Source organism: Dinoponera quadriceps, unplaced genomic scaffold (assembly GCF_001313825.1).
Source record: "Dinoponera quadriceps isolate SergipeBrazil2010 unplaced genomic scaffold, ASM131382v1 scaffold405, whole genome shotgun sequence".
In the NCBI taxonomy this organism is placed as follows: Eukaryota; Metazoa; Arthropoda; class Insecta; order Hymenoptera; family Formicidae; genus Dinoponera; species Dinoponera quadriceps.
The window spans coordinates 2905182-2929578 of NW_014554754.1; the positions used below are offsets into that span (position 1 = coordinate 2905182).

Sequence of the window (24397 nt, forward strand, 5' to 3'; positions counted from 1 at the left end):
AATAAGTTGTGCGTGTATTCGTATCGCGGGGGGATGCATCACGAGACAGCTTCTGCGCTTGCATACAACGCTGTTACACTTTACGGCTTCCGTCGATAATCCTTGTCAATAATCCGATAATTGATAATACTTGTGAACTGTGATAGAAAACACGCGGTCCTCGAAATGCGAATTGTATATCCTCGTATAATGGAAACAAATATTTATAATCAGGCGTGCTTGCGCAAGCCTGCGCAAAATGTCGACACATTGCACCAAGTCGGGAATGTGTAATAATATCGGTAAAAACATATCGCGCACGCAAGGAAGGAAGCGGATGAACCGCGCCCATAACGTTTAATTCGGGATCGATGGCTGAGTATTTCAGACGTTAAATCAACTGGACAACCCGCTATTAACGGTGGAAGGATTAAAAACGGTTAGTAACGGCCAGTTTCGTTATACGTCACGCTTCTCGCTTTTAATAAAAATTCAATACATCGAGTGACTTGTGCAGTGATATACACGATAAGATGTTCGACGTTGCGAAATGTTGAGATTAAAGCTCGATTGAATTAAACGAAGGAAATGCGGCGATAATTCCGCACATTCTCGCGGTAAAAAGATGCATATCAAAGTGTCACGTCGGAATATAGAGAACTTGGTGTTGCAAAGATTCGATATCGCCTTTTGTGTGCCGCCTGTTTGGCGAGGAATGAGGAGAAAACGCGGAGGCGAGGATGAAAGTGTAGAATGACATCGTGCATGTGGGGTCAAGTGTACAATGAATGGAAAGCCGGGATTACGATGAAATATTTCATAACTATCGAGATTGTAAGGAGCAAAAAGTGGCTTAAGATGTTATGCACGACCGAGAAACGGCACGAGATGCGCGGCGTTTATGAAGAACGTACAGTGAATGATGATAAGACACGATATTCCCTCTACGATTTCTCTGAACATTAAATAATTCTGCTAGTTGATACAGTTAGCTGTTGATAAATTTTCGTGTATTTTCTCTTCATACTGCGAGCTCTAATGGGCTACGGTGCGCGGCGACCGACTAACTTTCGGGGGTTTTTGGTTACCACGGCTCGTACATAAACGTACTCGAATTTGCGAGATTTTGCGTACAACTGACTTTTAAAAGTAATGCGTTATATATGCTTCTTAACTCTGTAAAATATTACGTCTAGATGTTACGATGTACGTGTAGATAGAAGAAAAAAGATTTTAACGTCAAATCAAATCTTTCTTCTCTAACAACTTTAAATAGCTAGATATCTAGACGTAATATTTTATAGATTTGCATATATATATATATATATATATATATATATATGCAGATGACTTGAGAACGACTAATTAGAGTAAACGGAGCACATATAAGGCTCTGTAAATCAACAAGCAAGAACAAAGAGCAGGCGAGAGACAAATCCGCGCTTAGAACTGCGTCTGGCTTTTATTTGCCCTTTGTTCTTGCTTATTTAATTAGATAAACTTATCTTTCTTGTTTAATTAGATAGACTTATATCTTTCACTAATGTTTTTAGTGTTGAAAATAGAACAGCATTCTCGTATAGCGACGTCGGAGTTACCGAAATTTTGCCAAAAACATTTATAAACAAATGTCATATCTATCAAGACAAATCGAGTTACTACGCCATCGTACGCGCTCTGCTTGATCTCCGTTTTGACACTTGCAAAGTTTCTCGCTGTAATCCCAATTTTACTCATATCGACGACCAAGCGGGCAACTTTTTACTCATATCGGTGATGAAAAACGCGACGCGCAGCGTTTGAGCGTGGGCATCGGCAGCGTGTGCGCGATGGAGGTGTTAGATGAAAAACTTCAAATTACACTGTTCTTTTACACAATTTTACCGCTACGCACGGAAAGACGCAAAGACGCACGTATAGAAGGCCAAGAATGGAAGGCGTGGGACGTGAGTGCACTAGCTGCGAGGCGCACACGCCACGTGGGCAGTCCATAATAAAAATATTACGGCAAACGATGAAAGGCGATATAATAATAGCGCGCGATGTTAAACGGCAGGGAAAAAAACGACGATCGCGAGACGCCTCGCGATATAAAGGGAAATCGCGTTAAATTCACGCTGGTCATTCCTTGACGTGTCCGTCTATATTCATTGGGAAATAAAAACGACGGGGGGATGTAAAACGTAGGTACGCGCGCGCGCATCGAGAGAATCTGAGAGCGCGCGTCGCGATCGGAACTGCGTTACGGCTTCGCTGCTTTTGGCTCGCTCGTGGCACATGCTGGAGGATACGTGGAAAAAAATCGAAGAACGAGAATGGCTGTGTAGGACGAAGTTGCTGCACCGGGCAAATGTATGACGTAGGCAAGGCAACGGTGCATGCGACTAGAACGACCAGGCGCATGCAGAAGGTCTGGCCGCGCGCGCGATGCGGGAAGGGATGCTATTTCTGGCGGCTTAGGTTTCCCTTTCTCCTCCCCTATGCGTCGCATTTCCTCCCGCGCATTGCCTTTCCACGTCTCCTCGCTTCTCTCAACTGGCACACAAACACGCATGCAGATGCATACACGTACACACCATATGCACAAACGCGCGCGAATTCTTCGTTCGATTCACGATTCACGCTTTGGGTCCTCCGAACCTCGACGGTGTGAGAGGTCTGCTCTTTTTCAATTTTTTCCCCCCCCAGCGTTTCGTGCCTCCGATTTTATGCCACGTTTTTATAAATGTTAGCATCAAATCTAACCGACGCTCCACTGATCCAAAAGACGGTCTCTAAAAAAGGCGAGAAGGAAGTGACTTTTAAGTTTCGGTTAACTTTAATTAACTCTCGTGGAGATAGCTAACTGTGTGCGTGTGTAGCTCGCGCTAACTAGTTTCATGGAGTTTGGAAGAATACCCTTGTACGAGGAACTTCTAACTACACGCTCCCGCAATTTCCAATTACATGCAATCTTCAAAGCGTTGATTTTCGTTCCCGATTTGGCGCCGACCTTTTCCCACTGAAAATCAAAACGAACGTATCACGTTCGAGGGGAAAACTGATCGAATCGGACTGCGAAATTTCCACATACACACACACACACACATATATATATATATATAACAGTCGTAAATGGAGAAACATATCGAAGTACGCAACGGGCGTGTGAAAAAGCGTCGATAATTTTACATCACATTTAACATTTGCTAAATGTCACCGGCGAGACCGTATTATTATCTGTGTAAACATCTGAGCATGTATGTGGCATATGAACGAAAAAGAATGCTCTGAATGAAACGGGTCGGAAAGCTTTCGCTCTCTCTAAAAACAGGCTTTTAGATTATTTATAAGATTATTGACGAACCTTACGTAGGACATCCGTTGTGAAAGAAATCGAAGAAGATATTCCTGACCTTCTTCGTTGATTGGCATATATGTTTATACAGGTCGGTATAAATCAACCTGCCCTGCGCCACCGGCAGAACTAAGAGGCCCGAGTAAATAATTTGCAGCGGTTTCTCTTACTGAAGTGCTGCGCGATCTTCGCAGCACAATGCCTCGAAGAGCGTGAATCGGTCGGAGAAGCCAAAAGTCTCGGGGCAGCGCGCAGGCTGGTTTCGGTGTTTCGCAGCGTACGGATCAACGGCGGCAACCGAACGCGTTCGGCTCGGTCGAGCAGCCGACAGGGCAGGGAGAGAAAGAGAGACAGAGGAAGAGAGAGGAGAAACAAAGAGAGAGTGAGACAGAGAAAGAAAGAACAGAGAAAGAGGTAGGGAGCGAGGGGCAGGGAGGGAGAGAGAGGGCAGAGGCGAGACGGACGAGGGTCAGTCGGTGACAGAGAGATGAAGGCTGAAGGCGCGTGGGGGATGGAGGAATGGGGGAAGCCGGAGAGTGCCGGTTCTACGTTCATTCATAAAACGAAGGCGGAGAGCGACAAGGAACGAATTGTTAGTGGCACTCGCACAATCACCAGCTCGGCCAACGCGCTCTCTCGCGTCGAGAGAGCGACGAATATTTGTGGCGCGTATCATTCCCTCGGTTGCCATTACTCGAGAGAACGAATATACATTATTCGATCAAATGTATTCTCCTTTTTTTTTCTGGAAGTTACGTAAAATGGATGATTTTAGCTGTTACGAGAGAGAGAGAGAGAGAGAGAGAGAGAGAGAGACTCTTTTGTTGGACTTTTGTAAACATTTCAAAATTAATTAATTTCATGATTACATGGCTATTCAATTTTATTTCTGATATATTAGTTATATAATATGATGTGAATATCGTGGGGTTGATTTGTTAATTTTGAGATGTTTACGAATCTTGAGATTATTTCTGTTTAGTTATTCGAAGCATATCAGCTTACCTTTATGGATCTGTGATCGATAGGATAGCCTTTCCTGCTCCCAGGGCTTTCCTCGTAGAAGTCTTGATCCTCTTCCCCGTAGTCGTACAGGGATTCCATATCCATCTTGTCTGTAAGTACAATTAATATTAGTATTTAATCGCAAGACTACATTACACGGTGAATACAAGCATAAGTTTTATAATTATAGTTCAGTATATAGTATTATAGTTTACATAAACGTGAACGCACTATGCTTACTGTATTGTTAGAGTCGTCCCGTGAATGAAGGTATATAAACAACGAAACGAAGCATGAATAAAATCTCAGAGTTTGCGTGGTTCCCTCGTGCGAATCACGTGACACGACGCCCCAATTATAATTTTATACCTCCACCGGCTTGGCACGATATTCTGGTTAGCGGGATACATTTATTTATCAGCCACTAAATAGTCCGCTTTTAGATTCGCGGTCGATATCGTTCGGTAGAGAACGGCGCGTGGTAGTCTAAACGAAACGGTCGACTAACATTCTTAACGAATTACATAACTTCCCCGTACAATAATTCGGATTAAATAGTGCGTAAAGAATATTTCGATGTTTCAAATTCCAAATTTCAGCTTTGAGATTTTCCGGCGACATCAAAGTCGATTTCCTCGTAGAGAGAATTACGGAAAAGACCATTGTTGGTTGCAATCTTGTAAAACGCTGCGTTAAGTAGTTTTGATTGCGTCTCGCTATGTCCGATCATAATTCACTAAGTGGAGTTATCTTAGTTTGTGACGGAGTTGTTTCAGTTGTGAAAATTTCAAAACGACAACCGCTACAGTACAATTATATATAAATGTGTGCACTAGAAAATATGCAGCTTTAAGGTAAGTTTTAACGCTGCACTGCCTGGAATTTCTTTTTTTACCGAGAATCTTAAATAACCATCTAAATCCTATTGTAATATGTTGTACAAACATTCCTAAATACAATATGTAAAATGTTTTCGTTTCGTTCATTTCTTAATTCTTAAATTACTGAAACATTTTCCTCCATATCCCAGACGAACAATTTTCTCTCTCTCTCTCTCTCTCTCTCTCTCTCTCTCTCTCTCGATGAGTTCTATGGGTCAACGAAAAAATTAAGATTGTGTTAATTAAGAGGGAACTTTCATAGCCGATGCTGTTGTGCGAAGCGTAGAAGGTATTCGAATCTCCGTCGTGACGATCAGGTTACCCCCGCTGGAACCTTAGTCGCCAGATGGTAGGTGGAAAACTATTCGGCTACCTCGACACTCTCACGACCCTTTACACGCAACTAAAATATATCTACAAGAAGTTTCAAAACAAACGGACGATAGAAAGCTAGGTTTCTTTCAGTGCAAGCCTTTTCCATAATGCCGAGTATGTATGTAAAATCATTTTCTCACCGGTCTCACTGAAAAATAATATCATTCATAAAGTCGCACGGAAGATATCTTTTAATATAATTAGCGCTTTATGTCTCTTATACATTGTATAGCACTATAACTTACATACAATAAAAATGCCCTACAATAAAAATTCACTTGATATACTTATTGAATACAGTTTAACTCAATAAAATATATATGATATATATGTAAATATGCATACACATTATTAAATTGTATAAATAATCAAAATTACATCAATTATAAATTTATATCGAACACATAATTCATAGTGGTATATGTCCGATTAAATGCTGTGTAAAATGACTATTAAATAAACCAATGAATTATATAGTTTAGTATCATATAGAAGCAAATTTATTTCTTTCCTTCATGACTGTATCTTTTAAGATTTACGCAGCAAAAAACATCGATACTATCGTGGAAAATTTACTCTGGCAAATTCATAAAGAAATTTTTGCTGGACTAAAGACGAATGATATATGGCGAGACAAAACGTTTTCGGCCATTATCGGCAAAGATTAAGATCGACGTGAAGATTTTTCGCGTTCGTACATGATTGATACGATAGCATACAATCAATCAACGCTCTGCAATTTTCGTTCGATGTACTTCATTATCACGCAGATAATCATCTTATCATTACAGCATCGTGATAAATATCACGTAATCCCGCCAAAAGTGTTTATCGAGCTAAAAAAGAACATGCATTGTGACCACCACGAAAATATCAACGGTCTCTCTTCCCCCTCCCGCCATTTTCTGGTGGGTTCGAATTCCAAGGGTTACGCAAAGAATTTAGCGATAACCGTACAGACTTTCGCATTTGAATGAAGACAAAAGTTACCTGATACGTTAGTTGATTAATCATGCCGATTATTACAGCGATAAGGCGCCACAATTACTCGGGCAATTACTCGGAGCGAATACCTTGATCCCGCTCGAACCGCTATATTGCTTGAGATAAGTTGAGATTGTGTTCGCAAAACGCGACAGGAAGAACGCTCGAATCGATCTTGATCGATTAATCGTTCTTAGGCTAAAGTTCATCTCATACGCTTTTATGCCAAAAGCATCGTTCTATTTTCCTTCAGCATGTGATGAGAAATAAAGATAGAATGATGCTTTCAGTACGAAAGAACGCATCTCGTATCCGAAAGGAAAATTTAGCAATTGTCATTGGCTGTCCAATAAGAAATTTCTAAAGTCTTGAAAATATTCCTTGTGGAATCCTAAAAATTCTGATGAATCAAAAAGTCCAACAAACTCTCGACAGGTCGAACGTTAACCTAGCAAAAAATAATCGTTTCTATCGAAAATCAATCTTTCATTTAAATATATATATGCATACTTGAGACGATATTAAACGAATAATTCGTGTATTTTATTTCTTCGAGATAAAATTGCGGAATTTTTTTTTGTTTATGCTGAAGACAAATTACAATCACATCGTAAATCATAAATAAACTTCGTCTCGCATAACACGATAAATTTTTATCATAATTCGTATTGCATAGTATTTTTCGCATAGTTTTAAAGGCTTGGAAAAATAGGATTTTTCAATGTTTTCAAGGATTTTTTTCGTTTCTTTCCGAGCAAAAATTGGAAAAATCGGTTTTTTTTAATTATAATTTTTCAACAGAATTTACCAACAAATCAAATTAACGTCATAATTTTCAATGCAATACGCAATACATCTCTAAGGTAACATTACGCACGATATTCTTAGAAGAGAAAATATATTATTCAGAACATCTAAAAAGTAGCCTCCTTCGTTGCAAAATTAGAGTGTCTATTGTCTTAGGCCTATCGAAGGCAACATAATATCTGTCGAGGGCTTCGGTTTAATTTCCACATGCGGGCAGACGAACCTTTCCGGTCAATTCTGATACGTACGCACCCGTATGCCAAACCCAACGTCGCCGGTGATCGCCGAAGGAGAAAAAAAGTCATAAATCATCGTTGATCTCGGACGAACTGATAACGAAATTCTATGCTTTTCGCTCGCAAACTGATCCCTTGCGATTCAAATTGGTTTTCAACAAATGAGCCAATGCTAAGAGTTTTTCTATAACTTGAACGCTATCATCGATCTATGGTTGTTGTTTGGTAAAATATTAAGATTTTAATATTAAATTTTTATTTTAATAATCCCAAGGAGCTCAGATCGCCGACTTCAGATTCGTTACCTCGACTGTTCGGAGAACCACGCGGTGAATTGTTCCTCGAGTGTTTATACGGGGCCCGTAATAATATACACTGCTCAAAAAACAATTAGAGGATCGCTCCTACAAACACTTACATCAGCTAGCAAATATTCGAATTACCGAGTATAGTATTCTGATACTTGTAATCTTAATCTTTATTAAATGCAGTTATACATTTTAATTGGTTAGTATGATCCCTCAATTTTGTTTTGCAGCAGTGTAATACGTAAACTTTCGAGAGGATTCGATCATTTTTAGTGGTCAGTCACGAAATGGTAAAGGGTTTGACATTTGGACATTCGTGTAGCTTTTAGGAGAGATGGAATTGTCAGATATTCCATCGAACGACATCCGATCGCTCTCGTTTTGACTCGATCGACCGTCGTGCTCGCTTGTCGTCCATTACGGGCCGTTCTCCTTCTTTGTCACCGTTCGTCATCTTCGGTGGAAGCAAACGAAAACGGCAAGAAAGAGGGGAGAGAGAGAGAGAGAGAGATATGTATAAAAAAAAAGAAAGGATAGGGAGGCAGAAGAGAGAGAAGAAGAAATGACGAGATGAAAGGAGACGTGATACAGGTCTGCGACGTTGCTACGCTGCGGTCTGAGACTCGAGAAATTGTGCAAAAACTTTCGATCAACCGACGTGGACCGTCACACGTTCTTCTTCTCCAAAATTACATATTTTTCTCGCTGACGATAAATAAAATAATTCGCGAAACGAATGCACCGTCGACACGCTCTAAGATAGTTCCCATAAATGTTAATTTTAACTCTGTTACATTTTATTTTATCACACGGACTTGATAATTAATTCAAATTTAACGATTGTAATAACTTTAACGGTCAATTCGATAAGGGATTTAAATTCTAGCTTATCTTAGATTTTGTCCGAGGAGTAAACTACAACATACTGCTAGGAGAAGTTTCCTCGGGTCTTTACGTTCCCCGTACAGTCAAATTCCCCCCAACACAAGTCACAACTGCTGTTGTAACTCCTCACAAAGATCCGATGATAAAAAACACTGTTCAAATTGTCATGTATTGCCCTTCATACGTCGACATCGGCGATGACCACACGGTAACCACATCGCATCGATAACCTAGCCCGCTACCAAAATCGATCTCGTTGTTCACGATGAGGCTACTTCGATGTCTCTCATCTCAGTGATGAAAGCTGCGTGCGATGGGTTTTTACGCGAAATATAAACGCAAACACAATACACACGCGGGCCGAAAACACACGGTACATATTTTTCCAAGAACTGACGGTCGCGCTAACGCTAACCAAAATAGGCCGACCGAGTTTGCGAGCGGCGCAAAAACAATCAGTCCCTCTTGAAAGTCGCGGATGAAACAACTCGGCCGAGCATTATTCGCAACAATAGCCGACTTTTCGATAATTTTGCGCAGCTTACCTCGCGGGAAGGACCGCCTGCCAAAACCCGGCCGTGTTTGTTTCGGTTGCACTTCCCACAACTTTATTACTTTCCTCCTTTTCTCCCCACAGTCTGAGTACACGGCGATTTACATGCGGAAATAGCACGAGAGAATACGGCTAAAACGAAGAGATATCTCTTTCGTACAACGGATTCGGGGCAACAGTTCACTGGTGACAATGAACGACGAGAGATACAAACCTCGGTTATCCCCCTATGTGCGCTCCCTCAATTATCTCCTCAAGTCCCGTAGCCGTGCGTGGCCACCGTGGTTATTCGAAAAACAGCAAAAGGAGATGCACACAACTCGCTCCCGCCGCTATTTTTAGACGTTCGATTCGGACAACTCGGTGGTGTACTACATGTGTACGCGATGCGACTCGAAGTATGCTGCGAAGTTGACAACGCTTCGTTAAACTCGACAGATCGTTCCACCAGCGCGATCCTATTTTGCCGCGTTTCTTTTTATTTATCGCTCGGAAAGAGTGACGCTCCTCCGTTCGCGAAGTGTCGACGCGATGACGCGTAGAGCGTCCGTGCCGCTTAAGTGAGCTAAAAGCGGCAGCTTAGAGCGCGCGGGCTGAGACTCGCCGTCGGAATTCTCGTCTCGGCGATCCATTCATGAGCGGTGATCCGAGAACGGGCGCGAAAATAAACGTTATAAACACAGTGTCCGTGCGATAAACGGCCGGCGACGACACGGTTTAACACGGTTCGTACGGGCGCGCGTTATCGGCGACTCGAGAGCTCGACGATCAAGCTCACGTCGCGCCTACTCCGGCGAGTCGGAAAAGCGCCGACGGCTCGATTGAAATTTCCGCACTTTTTTTACGCACCTCTCTGACGACTCTCTGACAGGTTTCCGAGAACTTATGGGTAATTTCCAAGCGGTCCGCTGGCACACGGAGAACACCATGCAAAAAGAACGCAACACAAAGCGGGAATCACGTGTACGACTATGAGGCGCACGCACATCGGCAACAGCACTAACGCAACAACGGCGGTGTATACCCCCCGTATACACAATACAGATTACAAAAGTGTTATGGCCGCGTTCGCGACGTTCATGAATGAAACTGAGCTCGCTACTAACTTCGTGCCGTAATTTCGGCCAACGGCTGATAGCTTGCAAACGGTCCCTACGTGGACGATGTCACGTGACTTGCCGGCGCGTCCTGAGTTCCACGGAGACTCGACAGGTGGCTGTACTAGGGGATCCAGTCGGGAATTTCTCCATTGTATTGTACATTTCCCGTATGATTTCTCAATATCTACTAATTTGTATCGCATACGATGAAAGAATTTTGACATGTGTACATCTTTTTTCATGCGTCATTTTATATTTTGGGTCTTTTTATCCGAAATTCTCTATTTTGGAGTCTCTAGAATCGGAATATCGACCAATTAGAGAACGATATTTTCTCGACGTCAGTACCCGGCCATATGAGAAAAGGCGGGCTATGACAGCAGACGGACAACATGATAACCTGTGTAAACACATGTTACGAATCTGCTCGCGGTATTTGAGATTTTCTTGATGTTTTTACTTAGTTATTAATATTGATTCGGTATATGTTGAAGAGAGCTCGTTTTAATTGGCTTATCGTGTGATCTTGAGATGGAAACTTCGGGAAACACGGGAGCTTTTCGTTCTGCCAGGTTTAACAAGAGGAACCCAAACCAGGATGCCACAAGTTCGGGGTATGATATATTTTTTTAATTTTTCGAATAACGAATTCACGAATGTTCTTCTGATTTTGCAATATTTCAGGGACAATGCATTGGGAAGATTGCTCGAGATCAAGGAGGACATTAGAATTGATGCGGTGTACGATTTTAGTAAGATCACTGATTCGAAGGAAAGGATAGGATTTCTGCTTAATATGCATGCGGTGAGAAATGAGGAAAGAAGACGTTGATCTTTTGTCTTATTGGTATAAAATATTGATTTTACTATTTTTGTGCAGACAGAGATTATGAACGATGATAAGCGTCTGCTAAGCGGTGTAGATTATTACTTCATAGAAGAAGATGCCACAAGATTTAAAGTATTCTTACCTTATTCTCCATACTTCTATGTTTTATGTCGTAAAGATACATTTGAAGAAGTGTCAACATTTTTATCTAAGAAATATATAGGAGTTTTAGTAAAAATCGAAACTATTCACAAAGAAGATCTTGATTTGGTAAGCTATAACATATATGATTAATATTATTAATATATATTTTAATATCGAGTTTAGTATCTTTCTAAAAATATGATTATTTTTATTCCTTCTATATTTTTTTCTCAATTATTTCAGCCTAATCATTTGATTGGTTTGAAACAAAAATACTTGAAACTTTCTTTTGCTAATGTTGTTGATTTGACAAAAGTTAAACGCGATATCATGCGTGTTGTTAAAATTAACAAAGTACGAGAGAAAAGTAACACTTATTACACAGATATGCTAGCAACTACATTACACTCAAATGAACAAGACAATAGTAGGCAAAGTTTAGATCGTATGGACAATATTCTTGATATTAGGTAACTATATATTCTTTTTTACTTGTTTTTCTGTTTATTAATATCTATGTGATTTCTATTATATTCTTTATTGACATTATATGATTAAATATGATTGTTTACAGGGAACATGATGTACCTCACCATGTTCGAGTATCTATAGATCAGAACATTTTTTGTGGTGTTTGGTATTCTGTAAAAGTAAAGGGAAATGAACCACCTATAATTACACGAAGAGAAGACATTATTGAACCGCCTGAACCTATTGTGTTAGCATATGATATTGAAACCACAAAGTTACCATTAAAATTTCCAGATTCCAGTATTGATCAAATTATGATGATATCATATATGATAGATGGGCAGGTAAGATTTAAATTTATATTGAAAGAACAAAGTCAATATCCATTTCTTCAAATCTCAGTTAAGGAAGTCTCAGTTTGTCTTTTCTTTCCAAAAATATGGAATTAATGTTTATATATTACTTTTTAGGGATACTTAATAACAAACAGAGAACTGATCTCATCAGACATACGAGATTTCGAATATACACCGAAACCAGAATTTGAAGGCCCTTTTACGATATTCAACGAGCCTAACGAAAAAGCGACGATAGCCAGATTTTTCGATCATATAAACGAAATAAAACCACACATATTTGTAACGTACAACGGTGATTTCTTCGATTGGCCGTTTGTCGAAGCCAGAGCAACTATACATAACATGAGTATGAAAGAAAGAATTGGCTTCTCAAAAAATCGCGAAGGCGTCTATGTCAGTAGAGCTGCTATGCATATGGATTGCTTATGGTAAGTAATCTTGTAAAATATATTATTGTAAATATTCTCACGAGAAATCTTCTTCCAGCTGGGTAAGACGTGATTCTTATCTCCCAGTGGGTTCTCAGAATTTAAAAGCTGTTGCTAAAGCCAAATTAAGATACGATCCGGTGGAACTTGATCCGGAAGATATGTGCAAATTAGCGTCGGAAGAACCAGAACTGCTTGCGAACTACTCCGTTTCCGATGCCGTGGCAACGTTTTATCTTTATCAGAAATATATTCATCCCTTCATATTTGCGTTATGTACTATTATCCCTATGGAACCGGACGAAGTAAGAAGAATAAATATTTAATTAATTAATTAAATTTTAATTATATATATATATGTATATTTATATATTTATATATATTTTTGACAATTAAACATACATTTGTTTCAATCATTTCTAGGTACTTAGAAAAGGATCCGGTACACTATGTGAATCACTCTTAATGGTACAGGCTTTTAGAGCTAATATTATATTTCCTAACAAGCAGGAAACCGAACTGAACAAATTGACAAAAGACGGCCACCTATTGGACCAAGAAACGTATGTGGGTGGACACGTAGAGGCCTTGGAGTCTGGTGTTTTCAGGGCTGATATCCCTTGCCGTTTCAAGATCGTACCAAGTGCGGTGGATGAATTGATCGACGGTGTGGAAAACGCTTTGAAACATACGATACGGGAAGAAGAAAAAGTGCCGATTGAAATGGTGACGAATTTTAACGAAATAGTGGACGAAGTTAGGGGAAAATTGAAAGACCTCCGAGATCAACCTCTGAGATTAGAAAACCCCGTGATTTATCACTTGGACGTAGGCGCTATGTATCCAAATATTATCCTGACTAATAGATTGCAACCCTCCGCGATCGTGAATGAGATGGATTGCGCGGTGTGCGATTATAACAAATCTAACGCTCTTTGTCAAAGAAAGATGGAGTGGATGTGGAGAGGCGAATATCGTAAGTCTGCATACAAGTTTCTTCGCGTTCTTATTTCCTAAATTCTCCTAAATCTTTCTTATTTTCTAAAATTTTCTGTCCCCGATTGAAATGGTTAATAAATTTCAGTGGCTGCCAATCTGGGTGAGTATCAAAGGATAAAGCAACAATTAGAGACTGAAAGGTTTCCACCGCAGTTCCCTGGCGGCTCTAAGAGGGCATTTCATGAATTAACCATGAAAGAACAAGCCACGTTTGAAAAGAACAGGCTCACCGAGTATTGCAAAAAAGCTTATAAGAAGGTGAAAATTACGAGGACGGAGGAGAGGACACAAACGATCTGTCAGAAGGAGAATTCGTTTTACGTAGACACCGTGAGAGCATTCAGAGATAGAAGATACGAGTTCAAAGGGTTAACTAAAGTCGCTAAGCGGCAAGTGGCAGCGGCTGTGGCGAAAGGAGACGCTGCTGAGATAAAATCCGCCAAGAATAAAGAAGTCTTGTATGACTCTCTTCAGCTAGCTCACAAGTGTATTCTCAACTCTTTCTATGGTTACGTTATGAGAAAAGGGTAAGTTACAATGAAATATATATTAAGCAACATGCATTACGATATAATACAACATCTCTGCATTGCAGAGCTAGATGGCACAGCATGGAAATGGGCGGCATTGTGTGTTACACGGGAGCTCACATTATCATGCGGGCTAGGGAAATCATCGAAAAAATTGGCCGCCCATTGGAACTGGACACCGACGGTATATGGTGCATATTACCTGCATCTTTTCCAGATTCTCTTGTAGTTCACTCCACTCACGAGAAGAAATCGAAATTTACGATCTCTTACCCGAACGCCGTCCTCAATTTCATGGTGAAGGTATGTGCGATCGAACAGAGGGGGGGGTATGCATTTTCCCTTTTCCCCTGATCTGATCTCGTCGGTCTCTTCCTTTCGTAGGATCAATTTACCAACGACGTATACCACGAGCTCGTGGACAAGGATAACTTAACGTATGAGATACGGAGCGAGAACTCGATATTTTTCGAAATCGACGGACCATATTTGGCGATGGTGTTGCCCGCTGCCAAGGAAGAAGGGAAGAAACTGAAGAAACGATACGCTGTGTTCAATTTCGACGGCTCGCTAGCCGAGCTGAAGGGATTCGAGGTGAAAAGGAGAGGCGAGCTGCAGCTGATAAAAATCTTCCAGGCGTCCGTGTTCGAGTCCTTCCTAAAGGGCAACACGTTAGAGGAGTGTTACGCGTCGGTCGCGAAGGACGCGGATTATTGGCTTGATTTGCTGTACAGCAAGTGCGCGAACATGCCCGACTCCGAGTTATTTGAGCTGATATCTGAGAATAAATCCATGTCGCGTAAGCTGGAGGAGTACGGTGCTCAGAAATCCACGTCGATTTCCACCGCTAAGAGATTGGCCGAGTTCTTGGGCGACGAGATGGTCAAGGACGCGGGCTTGGCTTGCAGATACATCATAGCGAATAAACCGCAAAGCGCGCCGGTCACCGAGCGTGCGATACCGTTGGCCATCTTCCAGTCGGAGCCGGCTGTGCGTAGGCATTATCTGAAAAAATGGCTGAAGGATCCCACTTTGTACAACGACGACATAAGGGACATCTTGGACTGGAATTACTACATCGAGAGGCTCGGCAACGCCATCCAGAAGATCATCACTATACCAGCGGCTATGCAAGGCTTAGCCAACCCGGTCCCGCGAGTGCAGTACCCGTCTTGGTTGCACAAGAAAGTGATGGAGAGAGGTGCGTCTCATCGTCAGAGGAAGATCACCGACATTTTTACCGTAACAACAACTAAGAATACCCCCGATAGGGTCGGGGGGGAGTCTGGTTCCACAGAACCCCGCGATATCGAGGATCTCGCGGGACCGTCGAGTGGCTTCAAGAAACCATCAACAGTCGTGTCGGTCGTCAGCAAGAGGAAAAGGCGACGCTCAGAGGAGGAGGATGAAGCAGTCAGGAGCAGAAGTTGGAAGGAGGCTCTAGGGTCACCTCCTCCCAAGGGAAAGACCAAGGAAGAGAGGTTGAAGTGGTTGGAGTTCCACAAGAAGAAGTGGGCCTTCCAGGCTAAGCAGAGGCAGCAACATCGACGGAAGAGAAGCAGAACGTCCGACGAGAGCGATGTGGGTGTTTGGGGGGTTATACGAAACGCGAACACGTCCACCATGGACGGTTTCTTGAGGCGTGCTCAACGAAAGCTGCTGGAGTCTCCTTGGCAGATCGTCCAGTTGTCGGAGACCAGCGAGCCGGGTATGTTCCGCTTATGGATACTGGTCGAGACGCAGTTGCACCGAGTGCGCCTCGTGGTGCCGCGTGTGTTTTACGTGAATACCCGTAAAGCGAGGCCCGACCCGGGCCCTAACGAACTCTGGAGGAAGAGCTTCAAGTCCTTGCCGCGCTCTCGCCCGGTGTACAACCTGTATCGATACTCCTTGCCGGAGTCGCTTTTCCAGGAGCACAGCCGGGAGCTTCTCGAGGATCTGAGCAAGCCGGAGATCGAAGGCATTTACGAGACGCAAATGTCTTTAGAATTTCGAGCCATATTGCAATTGGGATGCGTGTGCATGGTCGACCTACGTGCCGCGCGTAAGATGGCGGACGGCGCCGACACCTTCTCCCTGGATCAGCTGGAATTCAAAAGTATCGCCTTCCAGCCATACCTCAAGCAGACAGAATCGATCAACTATATATTCCTCTATCACCACTGGAGCTCCAATCGCCAAAGGGCACTTTGGAGTCTGTTCCTGAACGCCAGCAAGAGAGCCTACGTAGTCATCTTAGACTCGGTCGCTTCTAATCAGATGCCGAACCTGAATACGCTCTACACGCAAGAACGCAACGCGATGCTGGCAAGGGAAGACGAAAGCAAAATAAGCAAACTGCCCAAGACCATGCAGTTCGTGATACAGAACGAAACGAATTTCCAACAAGTATGCCGCATATTGCAAGCGGCTCTGACGATATACCAGAATGAAGGTCACGGTGCCACGATCATCATCAATCAGACCGCTCTGGACAAGGCGGTACTGACCGCGGAGATGCCGCTGCTCAACGAGTTCCCCCTCGTCAGCACGCACGTGCGGGACGTCGAGAATCTCTACAGCATGATGGAGTGGCAGAAGACCGGCGCGAAAATGATGATCAGGCATTATTTGAAGAGCCAGCAGATCGTCGAGCTGATGGCGGAGCAGTGTCGCTTCTTTCACTCGCCCATTGGTAACATACCCGCCGATCCTACTCTCTTTGGCGCGGACCTGTTCTACGCCCGGCATCTGCACAGGAACAACTTCGTCCTGTGGTGTTCGCCGACGGAGAAACCGGACTTGGGCGGCAGCGAGAACGACGACAACAGATTACTGACGGATTTCGAAGAGAGCTCCAGTTGCGCCGCCAATAATCCGGGCACGTATTCCAGCGTCTGCGTTCAACTGGACGTGGAGAGTCTGGCGGTCAACGCGTTGCTGCAGTATCATCATATCCACGACATAGACGGAACTAGTGCATTTGTGGCCTTCCACAATCAGCAACGTCCTTCTGTTCAGGTTCGTCGATGTGCATTCTTCTCACTTCTGGGAGTGTTAAATATTGATTCCTGTGCTACATTCTAATGCCAATTACATCGTAAACCCTGAATTTTCAACAGGACATAGTGACCGGCGAAGCTTCAGCGACTATTCCTAGCTACGACGAAATTACTCTGTGCAATCCGGCGTTTAAGACGTTGCGAAGTATGGTGAACGCATGGTTGCTCGAAGTATCAGTCTATAAAAATGTATTTGCCGATTATCAATTGATTCATTTTTATCGGTAAGTTTCCTACGTATCGCTCAATACATTTTGTTCTTATAAACATGTAAATCTATACGATATGGGAGGAGAGAGAGAGAGAGAGAGAGAGAGAGAGAGAGAGAGAGAGAGAGAGAGCGCCAATAGTTGCTTTTTTCAATTTCAAAAGCTTTGAAATCTGTGAACATTCAAATATTGATAGACTCTCTAAGCCCGATTACAAATTTCATTCTTTAATCATTAAAATATTAGTTGAGAGATGTAACTAACATAGACCTGTATTCTGAATTCTCTTTTTATCGATAAAAGTACCTTAAATGTGGCTTCTCAACCGATCAGATGGTTCTTAAGCCACTTTTAGAGACACTTTTATCGATAAAAGAAAGTTCGGGCCATAACGTACAACATTTTAAAGTATTCACGGAATCTAAAGTTATAATTGAAATTTAGAAATATTGACTATTTTTCTCCCAAAACGCAGAAATTTACATAATGGTATGATTCCAGATGGCTGAGATCTTCGAACGCTTTACTCTACGATCCCGCTCTACGTCGTACGCTACACACATACATGAAGAAATTGTACATACAATTGATAGCGGAGTTTAAGACGTTGGGTTGTATCGTAGTTTTCGCGAACTTCAACAAAATCATCGTGTGCACGCGGAAAAGATCGATTGCCGACGCTCTCGGCTACATGGAATTTGTTGTTCAAACCATACGAAACAAGGAGCTGTTTCACAGTATCGAAATTACATTAGATCAATGTTGGGAATATCTAATATGGCTTGACTTGGTATGTGAAATGAATCATCATTTTTATATGTCAAATAATTCTAAGGTGTTAATTTTAACATGGCATTGATCGAATAGCGTTTAATTAATTTTGAGTAACTTCTGTTTCGTATTATATCCGTTCATCAAATTGTGCAATTTTTATAATTTGGTTATCTACTTTATTTTACAGCACAACCACGCTGGTATTAAAGGAGAGATAGCGAAGGAAGACGACGTCAACAATAGTATGGGGAACAGTGAGAATAATACTGAAAATGACGAGGATGACATGGTAGATATAAACACACGTCTAAGTACTTTTAAAAATCGTATTGATAGCTTTTGCTCAGTGATATATTGAACTTGTTTGTCCACGGTCAAATTATTCCTGCGTAGCCTAAAATAGCGATGAACTGGAGCTTGATGGAATGTCTACCGAAGGAAGCTGGATGTCAAGCGAGTTTCAACGTTATAATAGCAGGGTACATAAACGCAGTCTATCAGTGCATGATCGACAACGAAGTCAATAGTACTATAAGACCGAGGAGAAGACAGAGCCAAAGCCAGCCTTTATCGATACAGCTTGGTTTAGGAGCATTGGAAAATACAGCGGAGTTCGCGAAGAAGCTGATTTCCGGAGAGATGTCACAAAAATTATTCAAGTATATATTTTTATATGTTATACACATAATTAATTGTGATATTTAACAACAAACCGACAGTGTGAAGCATGTGTGAATATATTATTTTCAGAATAGCGGAAAAGATACATCGGAATTTGCCGGAGAAAGTATTGTCTTTGGAAGAATATCCGAATTTAGATATGGGTGGCAAGGAGAATATAAAGATTAATCCCGCTCTTGAATTAATCAAAGCGATATGCAAGGTAACGATATCATCATTATGCATATTTATTAATTAATGTTTAAGAGATGGCTGTCTGACCTATCGAGGATTCTTATTTATTTCTCAAAATTTCAGGTTTTATCTTTAGACAAGGAAGTTGAAAGCGAGGTTTACAACTTGAAATCAAATCTCTTACGGTTAATCGGAGTCGGAAATCATGGCGATAACGTCGAGTGGAAGGAACCGTGTATCTCTCTCATCTTATCGGAAGTTATATGCAGAGCGTGTAATCACACGAAAGATATTGATCTTTGTAAAGATCAGCATTATACGGTTGAAAACAACAGGTAGGTCAGGTATTACAATTAATATGATCGATATGAAGACATATCTTTTGCATTATCGTTTTTCAGGCATATGTGGAAGTGTTCCACTTGCGATACTTTTTACGACAATGCGGAAATAGAATTTTTATTGATCGACAAGTTGAATCGCAAGAGTATGGGTTACGTGCTGCAGGATTTACAATGTCGAAAGTGTAAAGGGATTAAGCGTGAGAACATGAGCGTGCAATGCTCTTGCTCCGGCTTATACGGAAATTTAATCCCCCAAGATGAGATAACGACATTTGTAAATATATGTAAATCTATAGCCAGCAAATGTAAAATGAATATTCTAGCAGAGATAGTAGAGAACACAAAACTCTTTATCGATCAATAACCGTGAATAAAAAACAAGTTTTATATTGACAAATTAAATATGAGAAAGTCAATATACAGATATGTCATGTTGCAGACTGAGGTATTTTAAATGTTTAATTTTCTCGTTTCGGACGCATTTATAAATGATAAAAAAGACTGAAATAACCAATAACCCTTGTAATGGTATGTGTATTCTTTGCGATTAATTATCTAATATTTAATGGTTTAACCATCAATACATGAATGTTCTATGATATATATCGACATATTTACTTATTATCAATACCAATTTCCACAGGTGGATCTAAAACCAAACAAATTATGTCAAGTCAAATATATGAACACATGCTCATATAACATTTATACAAAGAGATACGAAGTTCTTGTAATCATTTTTTGATAGGATAAAGGTAACAGTGTCTGATAGATATATAAATGAAATTACATACCTGTGAATTGAAACTGAGGAAATTGCGTCATGTCTCTTCCCTTGCTACCAAATTGCGTATGAATTTTCTCTAATTCAGATTCTCGTTCCTTAAGGATTTCTGGGCTGGCGTCAATCATTTTGCCACCTCTTTAATTGAACAGAATTCTTTTAGCATCAAATATACAATTTTATATTCTGATCAATTACTTTGGATATGCAAAAAAGAAAAGAAATTGATAAGCCATTAAGTATCTAAATTAATGAAACTGATTTGATTCTGTAGTTAAGTAAAAAGTATTTTGTTATATATTACTTATTATATATAATAATATACATTCAGAACCATGTTTTTTTTAAGCAAACATATTTTATATTCTTCTTATTGTAGATGTCCTTAATTACAAACAGAAAATTGACAAAAACTTAACTTTTTGAAGTTTTCGGAGCAACGCCTAAGAGATTGCATTATTTTAAAATAAAATTTGAAAAATATAGATAATGTATACTATAAAAATTAGAAGATATAGTAGGTAATTATACAAAAAATTATTATTCAAGAAATATACTTACGCGCTTTTCGATTTATATTCCCGAATTTTGTCAATAAAGAGCTGTTGTATGGGATCACTTGCTTTTTGTAAGACAGGGATGTTAGTACCGAAGCTACGTCTTATAACTTTCGGCACATTAATGACCAGGCGTAATTTCAACATGATTACCTACAAATTATTTCAAATAACTCTAGGAAAGAAACTTCAGGTTTCATATAGCAACTGTCAACGATTAATTTTATATTCTTATATAGTAAGTTAGATAAATCCTTATTTATCGATAAATATTATATTATAGATCATATTTTATATCATATCTGATTCTATGTTAAATACTGAATTTTGTTAAAAAAAAGGCAAAAATTAATCGCTATTGAAGTTCTCTTACGTAATAAATGCAATAATATTTGTTGGTTAGATTTTGGATTGTGAATTAGACATAATTATACAAATTAAACACGCACTGTCCCGAAAAACAATTAACGACAACAATAATTTTATAAAATTATCATATCACAAATATATCAATATTTAATATAATATACTAACTTCTTTTCTTTTAGCACTTATATCACCTATAACCTCTTCTTCCGTCTCCTCGATCAGAAGATACTCGATGGTCTAGTTTCCATCGAAGCGTCCAATCCGATTTTACTTCGGTGCGGAGAGAATACAGTGCGATAGTGAAAAGATATGTGAAAACCGAATCAGAATATTTTCAGCTCCTGAATTCGTCACGTATGTATTTCAAATGCGTTTCGAATGCAGTTTTCTTTTATTTTAACTTTTCAATATAAGTTTTCGAGTTTCATTTACATTTTAGCGGATTAAAATGTTTTAATCCCAATCTTTTAATTTAGATATTAAAAATTTACAATTCTAAATAATTTTTAGTAAATTTCTTTGATAGAGATGTTTGCTTGAATTTGGAGCTTTAGTTGGCGACACTGTCGACGCGTAAAAGCTAGCAAGATGTCGCTAGCAGGATTTCCGGGGACCTCGGGTTCCTGTTCGTCGCATGGTGCCGTGCTGGTGACGAGTCGATTCCATGCGTAAGAAATTTCATCAAATATCGAAATGACGGACGACGTGGTGGTGTTGGACGATCCCGTTCACAAGGAGGAAATAGCGCACTTCCAAGCGCCGGCGATTCAGCACAATCGGGAAGGCTGGGGTCCGTGTGAGTTGCCGGATCAGTTTAAAGACATTCCTTATCAGCCATTTTCGAAAGGCGACAGACTCGGCAAGGTGAGCGTGCGAGGCTTACTCGCCGTTTTTACTCCGTTGTTATAAAACATTTTCAATTTTACTCCGTTGTTATAAAACATTTTCTTTTCCCTTTTGTTTCTGTTAGATCTCCGATTGGACCACGCCGGCCTTCCCGGATAAGAAATTTCCAAGTACGTATCTCGCCACTTTCATCGTTCGCTTACGTTTAATCACTATGCTTCTCAGGAAATCGATTAGGCGCTTCGTTGGCATTGTTATGTTGCATATGTTTTGTCATCAATGACGACTGACGGCTTATTTATGTAGTAAGTCTTCCTTCGGCGGCCCAGGAGTACGCACATTTTTGCGAGGCCTTTGTTACGGAATTGCCTAGATATTTTTGATAAAGTCATTGTTTCAGCAGCACACATTTTCTGTTATACATATCTTATAATCAAGTAGTCTGCTTTTTATAGCAGCACTGATAAACTGGTGCAATAAGTTAGGGTGAACATCTGAAGATGAACTTAAAATGATCTTAAATATAAGACCTGACTGCAAATATCACCCTAAGAGTCTGCTATATTCGAATCCTTTGTTAGCTTCATAATTGTGTAATATACATCAATCTAATATCAATAATTTTAGAGATGAATCATTCGCTATCTCGGGTTATATGTAGGAATGAAAGGATATTTGTTCTATTTTGTGAATAATATCAACATCAATACAACAACACAGTGACAAGTGTCAACAATACATCTTCACTTTTCCAGACAAATATACATCGCAGTTCGGTTGCGGCAGTCAGTATGCTTATTACCACGACGAAGACGAGACGAGCTTCCACTTGGTGGACACCACCCGCGTGCAGAAGCCGCCGTACCAGCGTGGCCGCTTCCGTCATAACCAGCGCAACTTGCGCGGTCGTGGTGGTCAACGCGGTGCGTTGAGCCAGATGCAGCAATTGGGAAAGCTGAAGCTGCGTGAGCGAGAACGCAAGGGGCAGACGAAACGCTGGGGTAGACAGCAGGGCCTGCGGAATCACAAGAATCAGCCGCCAATCAAGATACGAGACGCCTCTGTGACGGTCCGACCGGATTGGTTGACCATTGAGGAGATGGACTTCCCACGCTTGGCGAAACTCTCGTTGCCCGGCGTGAAGGATGGCGAGGATATAATGTGCTGCGGCTCGCTCGAGTATTACGACAAGACTTACGACCGCGTGAACGTGAAGAGTGAGAAGCCGCTTCAACGAATCGATCGGATCTTCCATACAGTGACAACCACCGACGATCCTATAATCCGCAAGCTGTCCAAGACCGAGGGCAACGTTTACGCCACTGATGCGATATTAGCTACTATCATGTGCTGTACGCGCAGCAATTACTCATGGGACATCGTCATCGAGAAAATTGGCGACAAGCTGTTCTTCGACAAGCGCGACAACACCGAGTTCGATCTGCTGACCGTAAACGAGACTAGCGTGGAACCGCCACAGGACGACGGCAACTCGTTGAACTCGCCGCGCAATTTGGCGCTCGAAGCGACCTTCATCAATCACAACTTCTCGCAGCAGGTGTTGAAGTCGAACGAGTCGCGCTACAAGTTCGAGGAGGGCAATCCCTTCATCGCCGAGGAGGAGGAGAGCGACGTGGCGAGCGTGGCGTACCGTTATCGCAAGTGGGACCTCAACAACGGCATAGTGCTCGTCGCACGTTGCGAGCACGACGCCGTGATGCAGGGTCCTAACAACGAGAACCAGTTCCTGACGATCAAGGCGCTGAACGAGTGGGACTCGAAGCTGGCCAACGGAGTCGAGTGGCGCCAGAAGCTCGACACGCAGCGGGGCGCCGTTTTGGCCAACGAGTTGCGCAACAACGCGTGCAAGCTCGCCAAGTGGACCGTGCAGGCGTTATTGGCCGGCTCGGATCAGCTCAAGTTCGGGTACGTGTCGCGCGCCATCGTGCGCGACTCCAGCAAACACGTGATCCTCGGGACCCAGCAGTACAAGCCGAACGAGTTCGCGACGCAGATCAATCTGAACATGGACAACGCCTGGGGAATTCTCCGTTGTATCATCGACATCTGCATGAAGCAGAAGGACGGCAAGTATTTGATTATGAAGGATCCGAACAAGCCTATGATCAGGCTCTACGATATTCCCGATAATACGTTTGAAAGCGAAGGCGAAGACGATGAGGACGACGACGAGCCTGTTAATGACGCGTTTCAGAGTTAACGGAGACAACAGTAATCGTATAACATTCGTCACTAGTCGGTAATCGCGTTCGATCGACCGATGCTTTTACAAGGATTATTGTAAAAGGCAAGTATTGACGTCTTACTGGAGGAAATAAAATGAGGAAGTTTAAGTACGATACTTGATCCTGCGAAACTCTATTACACAACTTCTCGACAGGACCGAT

General features: G+C 41.4%; 4 protein-coding genes across 7 annotated transcripts in view; 2 read left to right on the forward strand and 2 right to left on the reverse strand.

Annotated features, from left to right (window-relative positions):
- LOC106741401 (ETS-like protein pointed) overlaps positions 1-10460 on the reverse strand; it is a 125304-nt gene extending 114844 nt beyond the window's left edge. For 2 of the 4 annotated variants that reach the window (XM_014613398.1, XM_014613392.1), the window contains exons 1-2: positions 10200-10459; positions 4322-4431 (exon numbers count right to left, since the gene is read on the reverse strand). In XM_014613398.1, coding sequence (XP_014468884.1) covers positions 4322-4426 — 105 coding nt within the window. In that variant the 5' untranslated portion in view covers positions 4427-4431; positions 10200-10459. Of the gene's footprint in view, positions 1-4321; positions 4432-9342; positions 9483-9564; positions 9754-10199 lie in introns of all 4 variants that reach the window. The other 2 variants (XM_014613393.1, XM_014613394.1) reach the window with 2 other exon arrangements.
- A 51-nt stretch (positions 10461-10511) lies between these two features.
- On the forward strand, positions 10512-19840 carry LOC106741400 (DNA polymerase epsilon catalytic subunit A). Its single transcript, XM_014613391.1, has 18 exons — positions 10512-11064; positions 11135-11255; positions 11331-11549; positions 11667-11893; positions 11998-12238; positions 12365-12681; positions 12740-12986; positions 13105-13657; positions 13766-14207; positions 14276-14513; positions 14595-17210; positions 17312-17475; positions 17962-18250; positions 18422-18523; positions 18628-18893; positions 18985-19117; positions 19213-19424; positions 19491-19840. The coding sequence occupies exons 1-18, from the start codon at positions 10982-10984 to the stop codon at positions 19795-19797; spliced, it is 6777 nt and encodes a 2258-aa protein (XP_014468877.1). The 5' UTR covers positions 10512-10981; the 3' UTR covers positions 19798-19840.
- Positions 19841-19947: 107 nt separating this feature from the next.
- On the reverse strand, positions 19948-21419 carry LOC106741402 (ATP synthase-coupling factor 6, mitochondrial). The gene is made up of 4 exons (XM_014613399.1): positions 21309-21419; positions 20779-20927; positions 20228-20355; positions 19948-20082 (listed from the first exon to the last, which is right to left on the reverse strand). Exons 2-4 carry the CDS (start codon positions 20919-20921, stop codon positions 20048-20050), a joined length of 306 nt encoding a protein of 101 aa, XP_014468885.1. The 5' UTR covers positions 20922-20927; positions 21309-21419; the 3' UTR covers positions 19948-20047.
- A 297-nt stretch (positions 21420-21716) lies between these two features.
- Positions 21717-24351, forward strand: LOC106741496 (eukaryotic translation initiation factor 3 subunit D). Its single transcript, XM_014613604.1, has 3 exons — positions 21717-22007; positions 22114-22159; positions 22745-24351. Exons 1-3 carry the CDS (start codon positions 21837-21839, stop codon positions 24208-24210), a joined length of 1683 nt encoding a protein of 560 aa, XP_014469090.1. The 5' UTR covers positions 21717-21836; the 3' UTR covers positions 24211-24351.
- The last annotated feature ends 46 nt before the right edge of the window (positions 24352-24397 follow it).

What these genes read in the sequence shown, in the direction of transcription:
- LOC106741400 (XM_014613391.1), top strand. Translation starts at nt 10,982, where the DNA reads ATGGAAACTTCGGGAAACACGGGAGCTTTTCGTTCTGCCAGGTTTAAC. An exon ending in ATGTCACAAAAATTATTCAA is followed by an intron (nt 18,894 to 18,984) that starts GTATATATTTTT and finishes TATTATTTTCAG; the next exon opens with AATAGCGGAAAAGATACATC. An exon ending in TATACGGTTGAAAACAACAG is followed by an intron (nt 19,425 to 19,490) that starts GTAGGTCAGGTA and finishes ATCGTTTTTCAG; the next exon opens with GCATATGTGGAAGTGTTCCA.
- LOC106741402 (XM_014613399.1), bottom strand. Translation starts at nt 20,921, where the DNA reads ATGTTGAAATTACGCCTGGTCATTAATGTGCCGAAAGTTATAAGACGT. An exon ending in GAATATAAATCGAAAAGCGC is followed by an intron (nt 20,356 to 20,778) that starts GTAAGTATATTT and finishes GTTCAATTAAAG; the next exon opens with AGGTGGCAAAATGATTGACG. An exon ending in TCCTCAGTTTCAATTCACAG is followed by an intron (nt 20,083 to 20,227) that starts GTATGTAATTTC and finishes GTTTGGTTTTAG; the next exon opens with ATCCACCTGTGGAAATTGGT.
- LOC106741496 (XM_014613604.1), top strand. Translation starts at nt 21,837, where the DNA reads ATGACGGACGACGTGGTGGTGTTGGACGATCCCGTTCACAAGGAGGAA. An exon ending in AAGGCGACAGACTCGGCAAG is followed by an intron (nt 22,008 to 22,113) that starts GTGAGCGTGCGA and finishes TGTTTCTGTTAG; the next exon opens with ATCTCCGATTGGACCACGCC. An exon ending in CCCGGATAAGAAATTTCCAA is followed by an intron (nt 22,160 to 22,744) that starts GTACGTATCTCG and finishes TCACTTTTCCAG; the next exon opens with ACAAATATACATCGCAGTTC.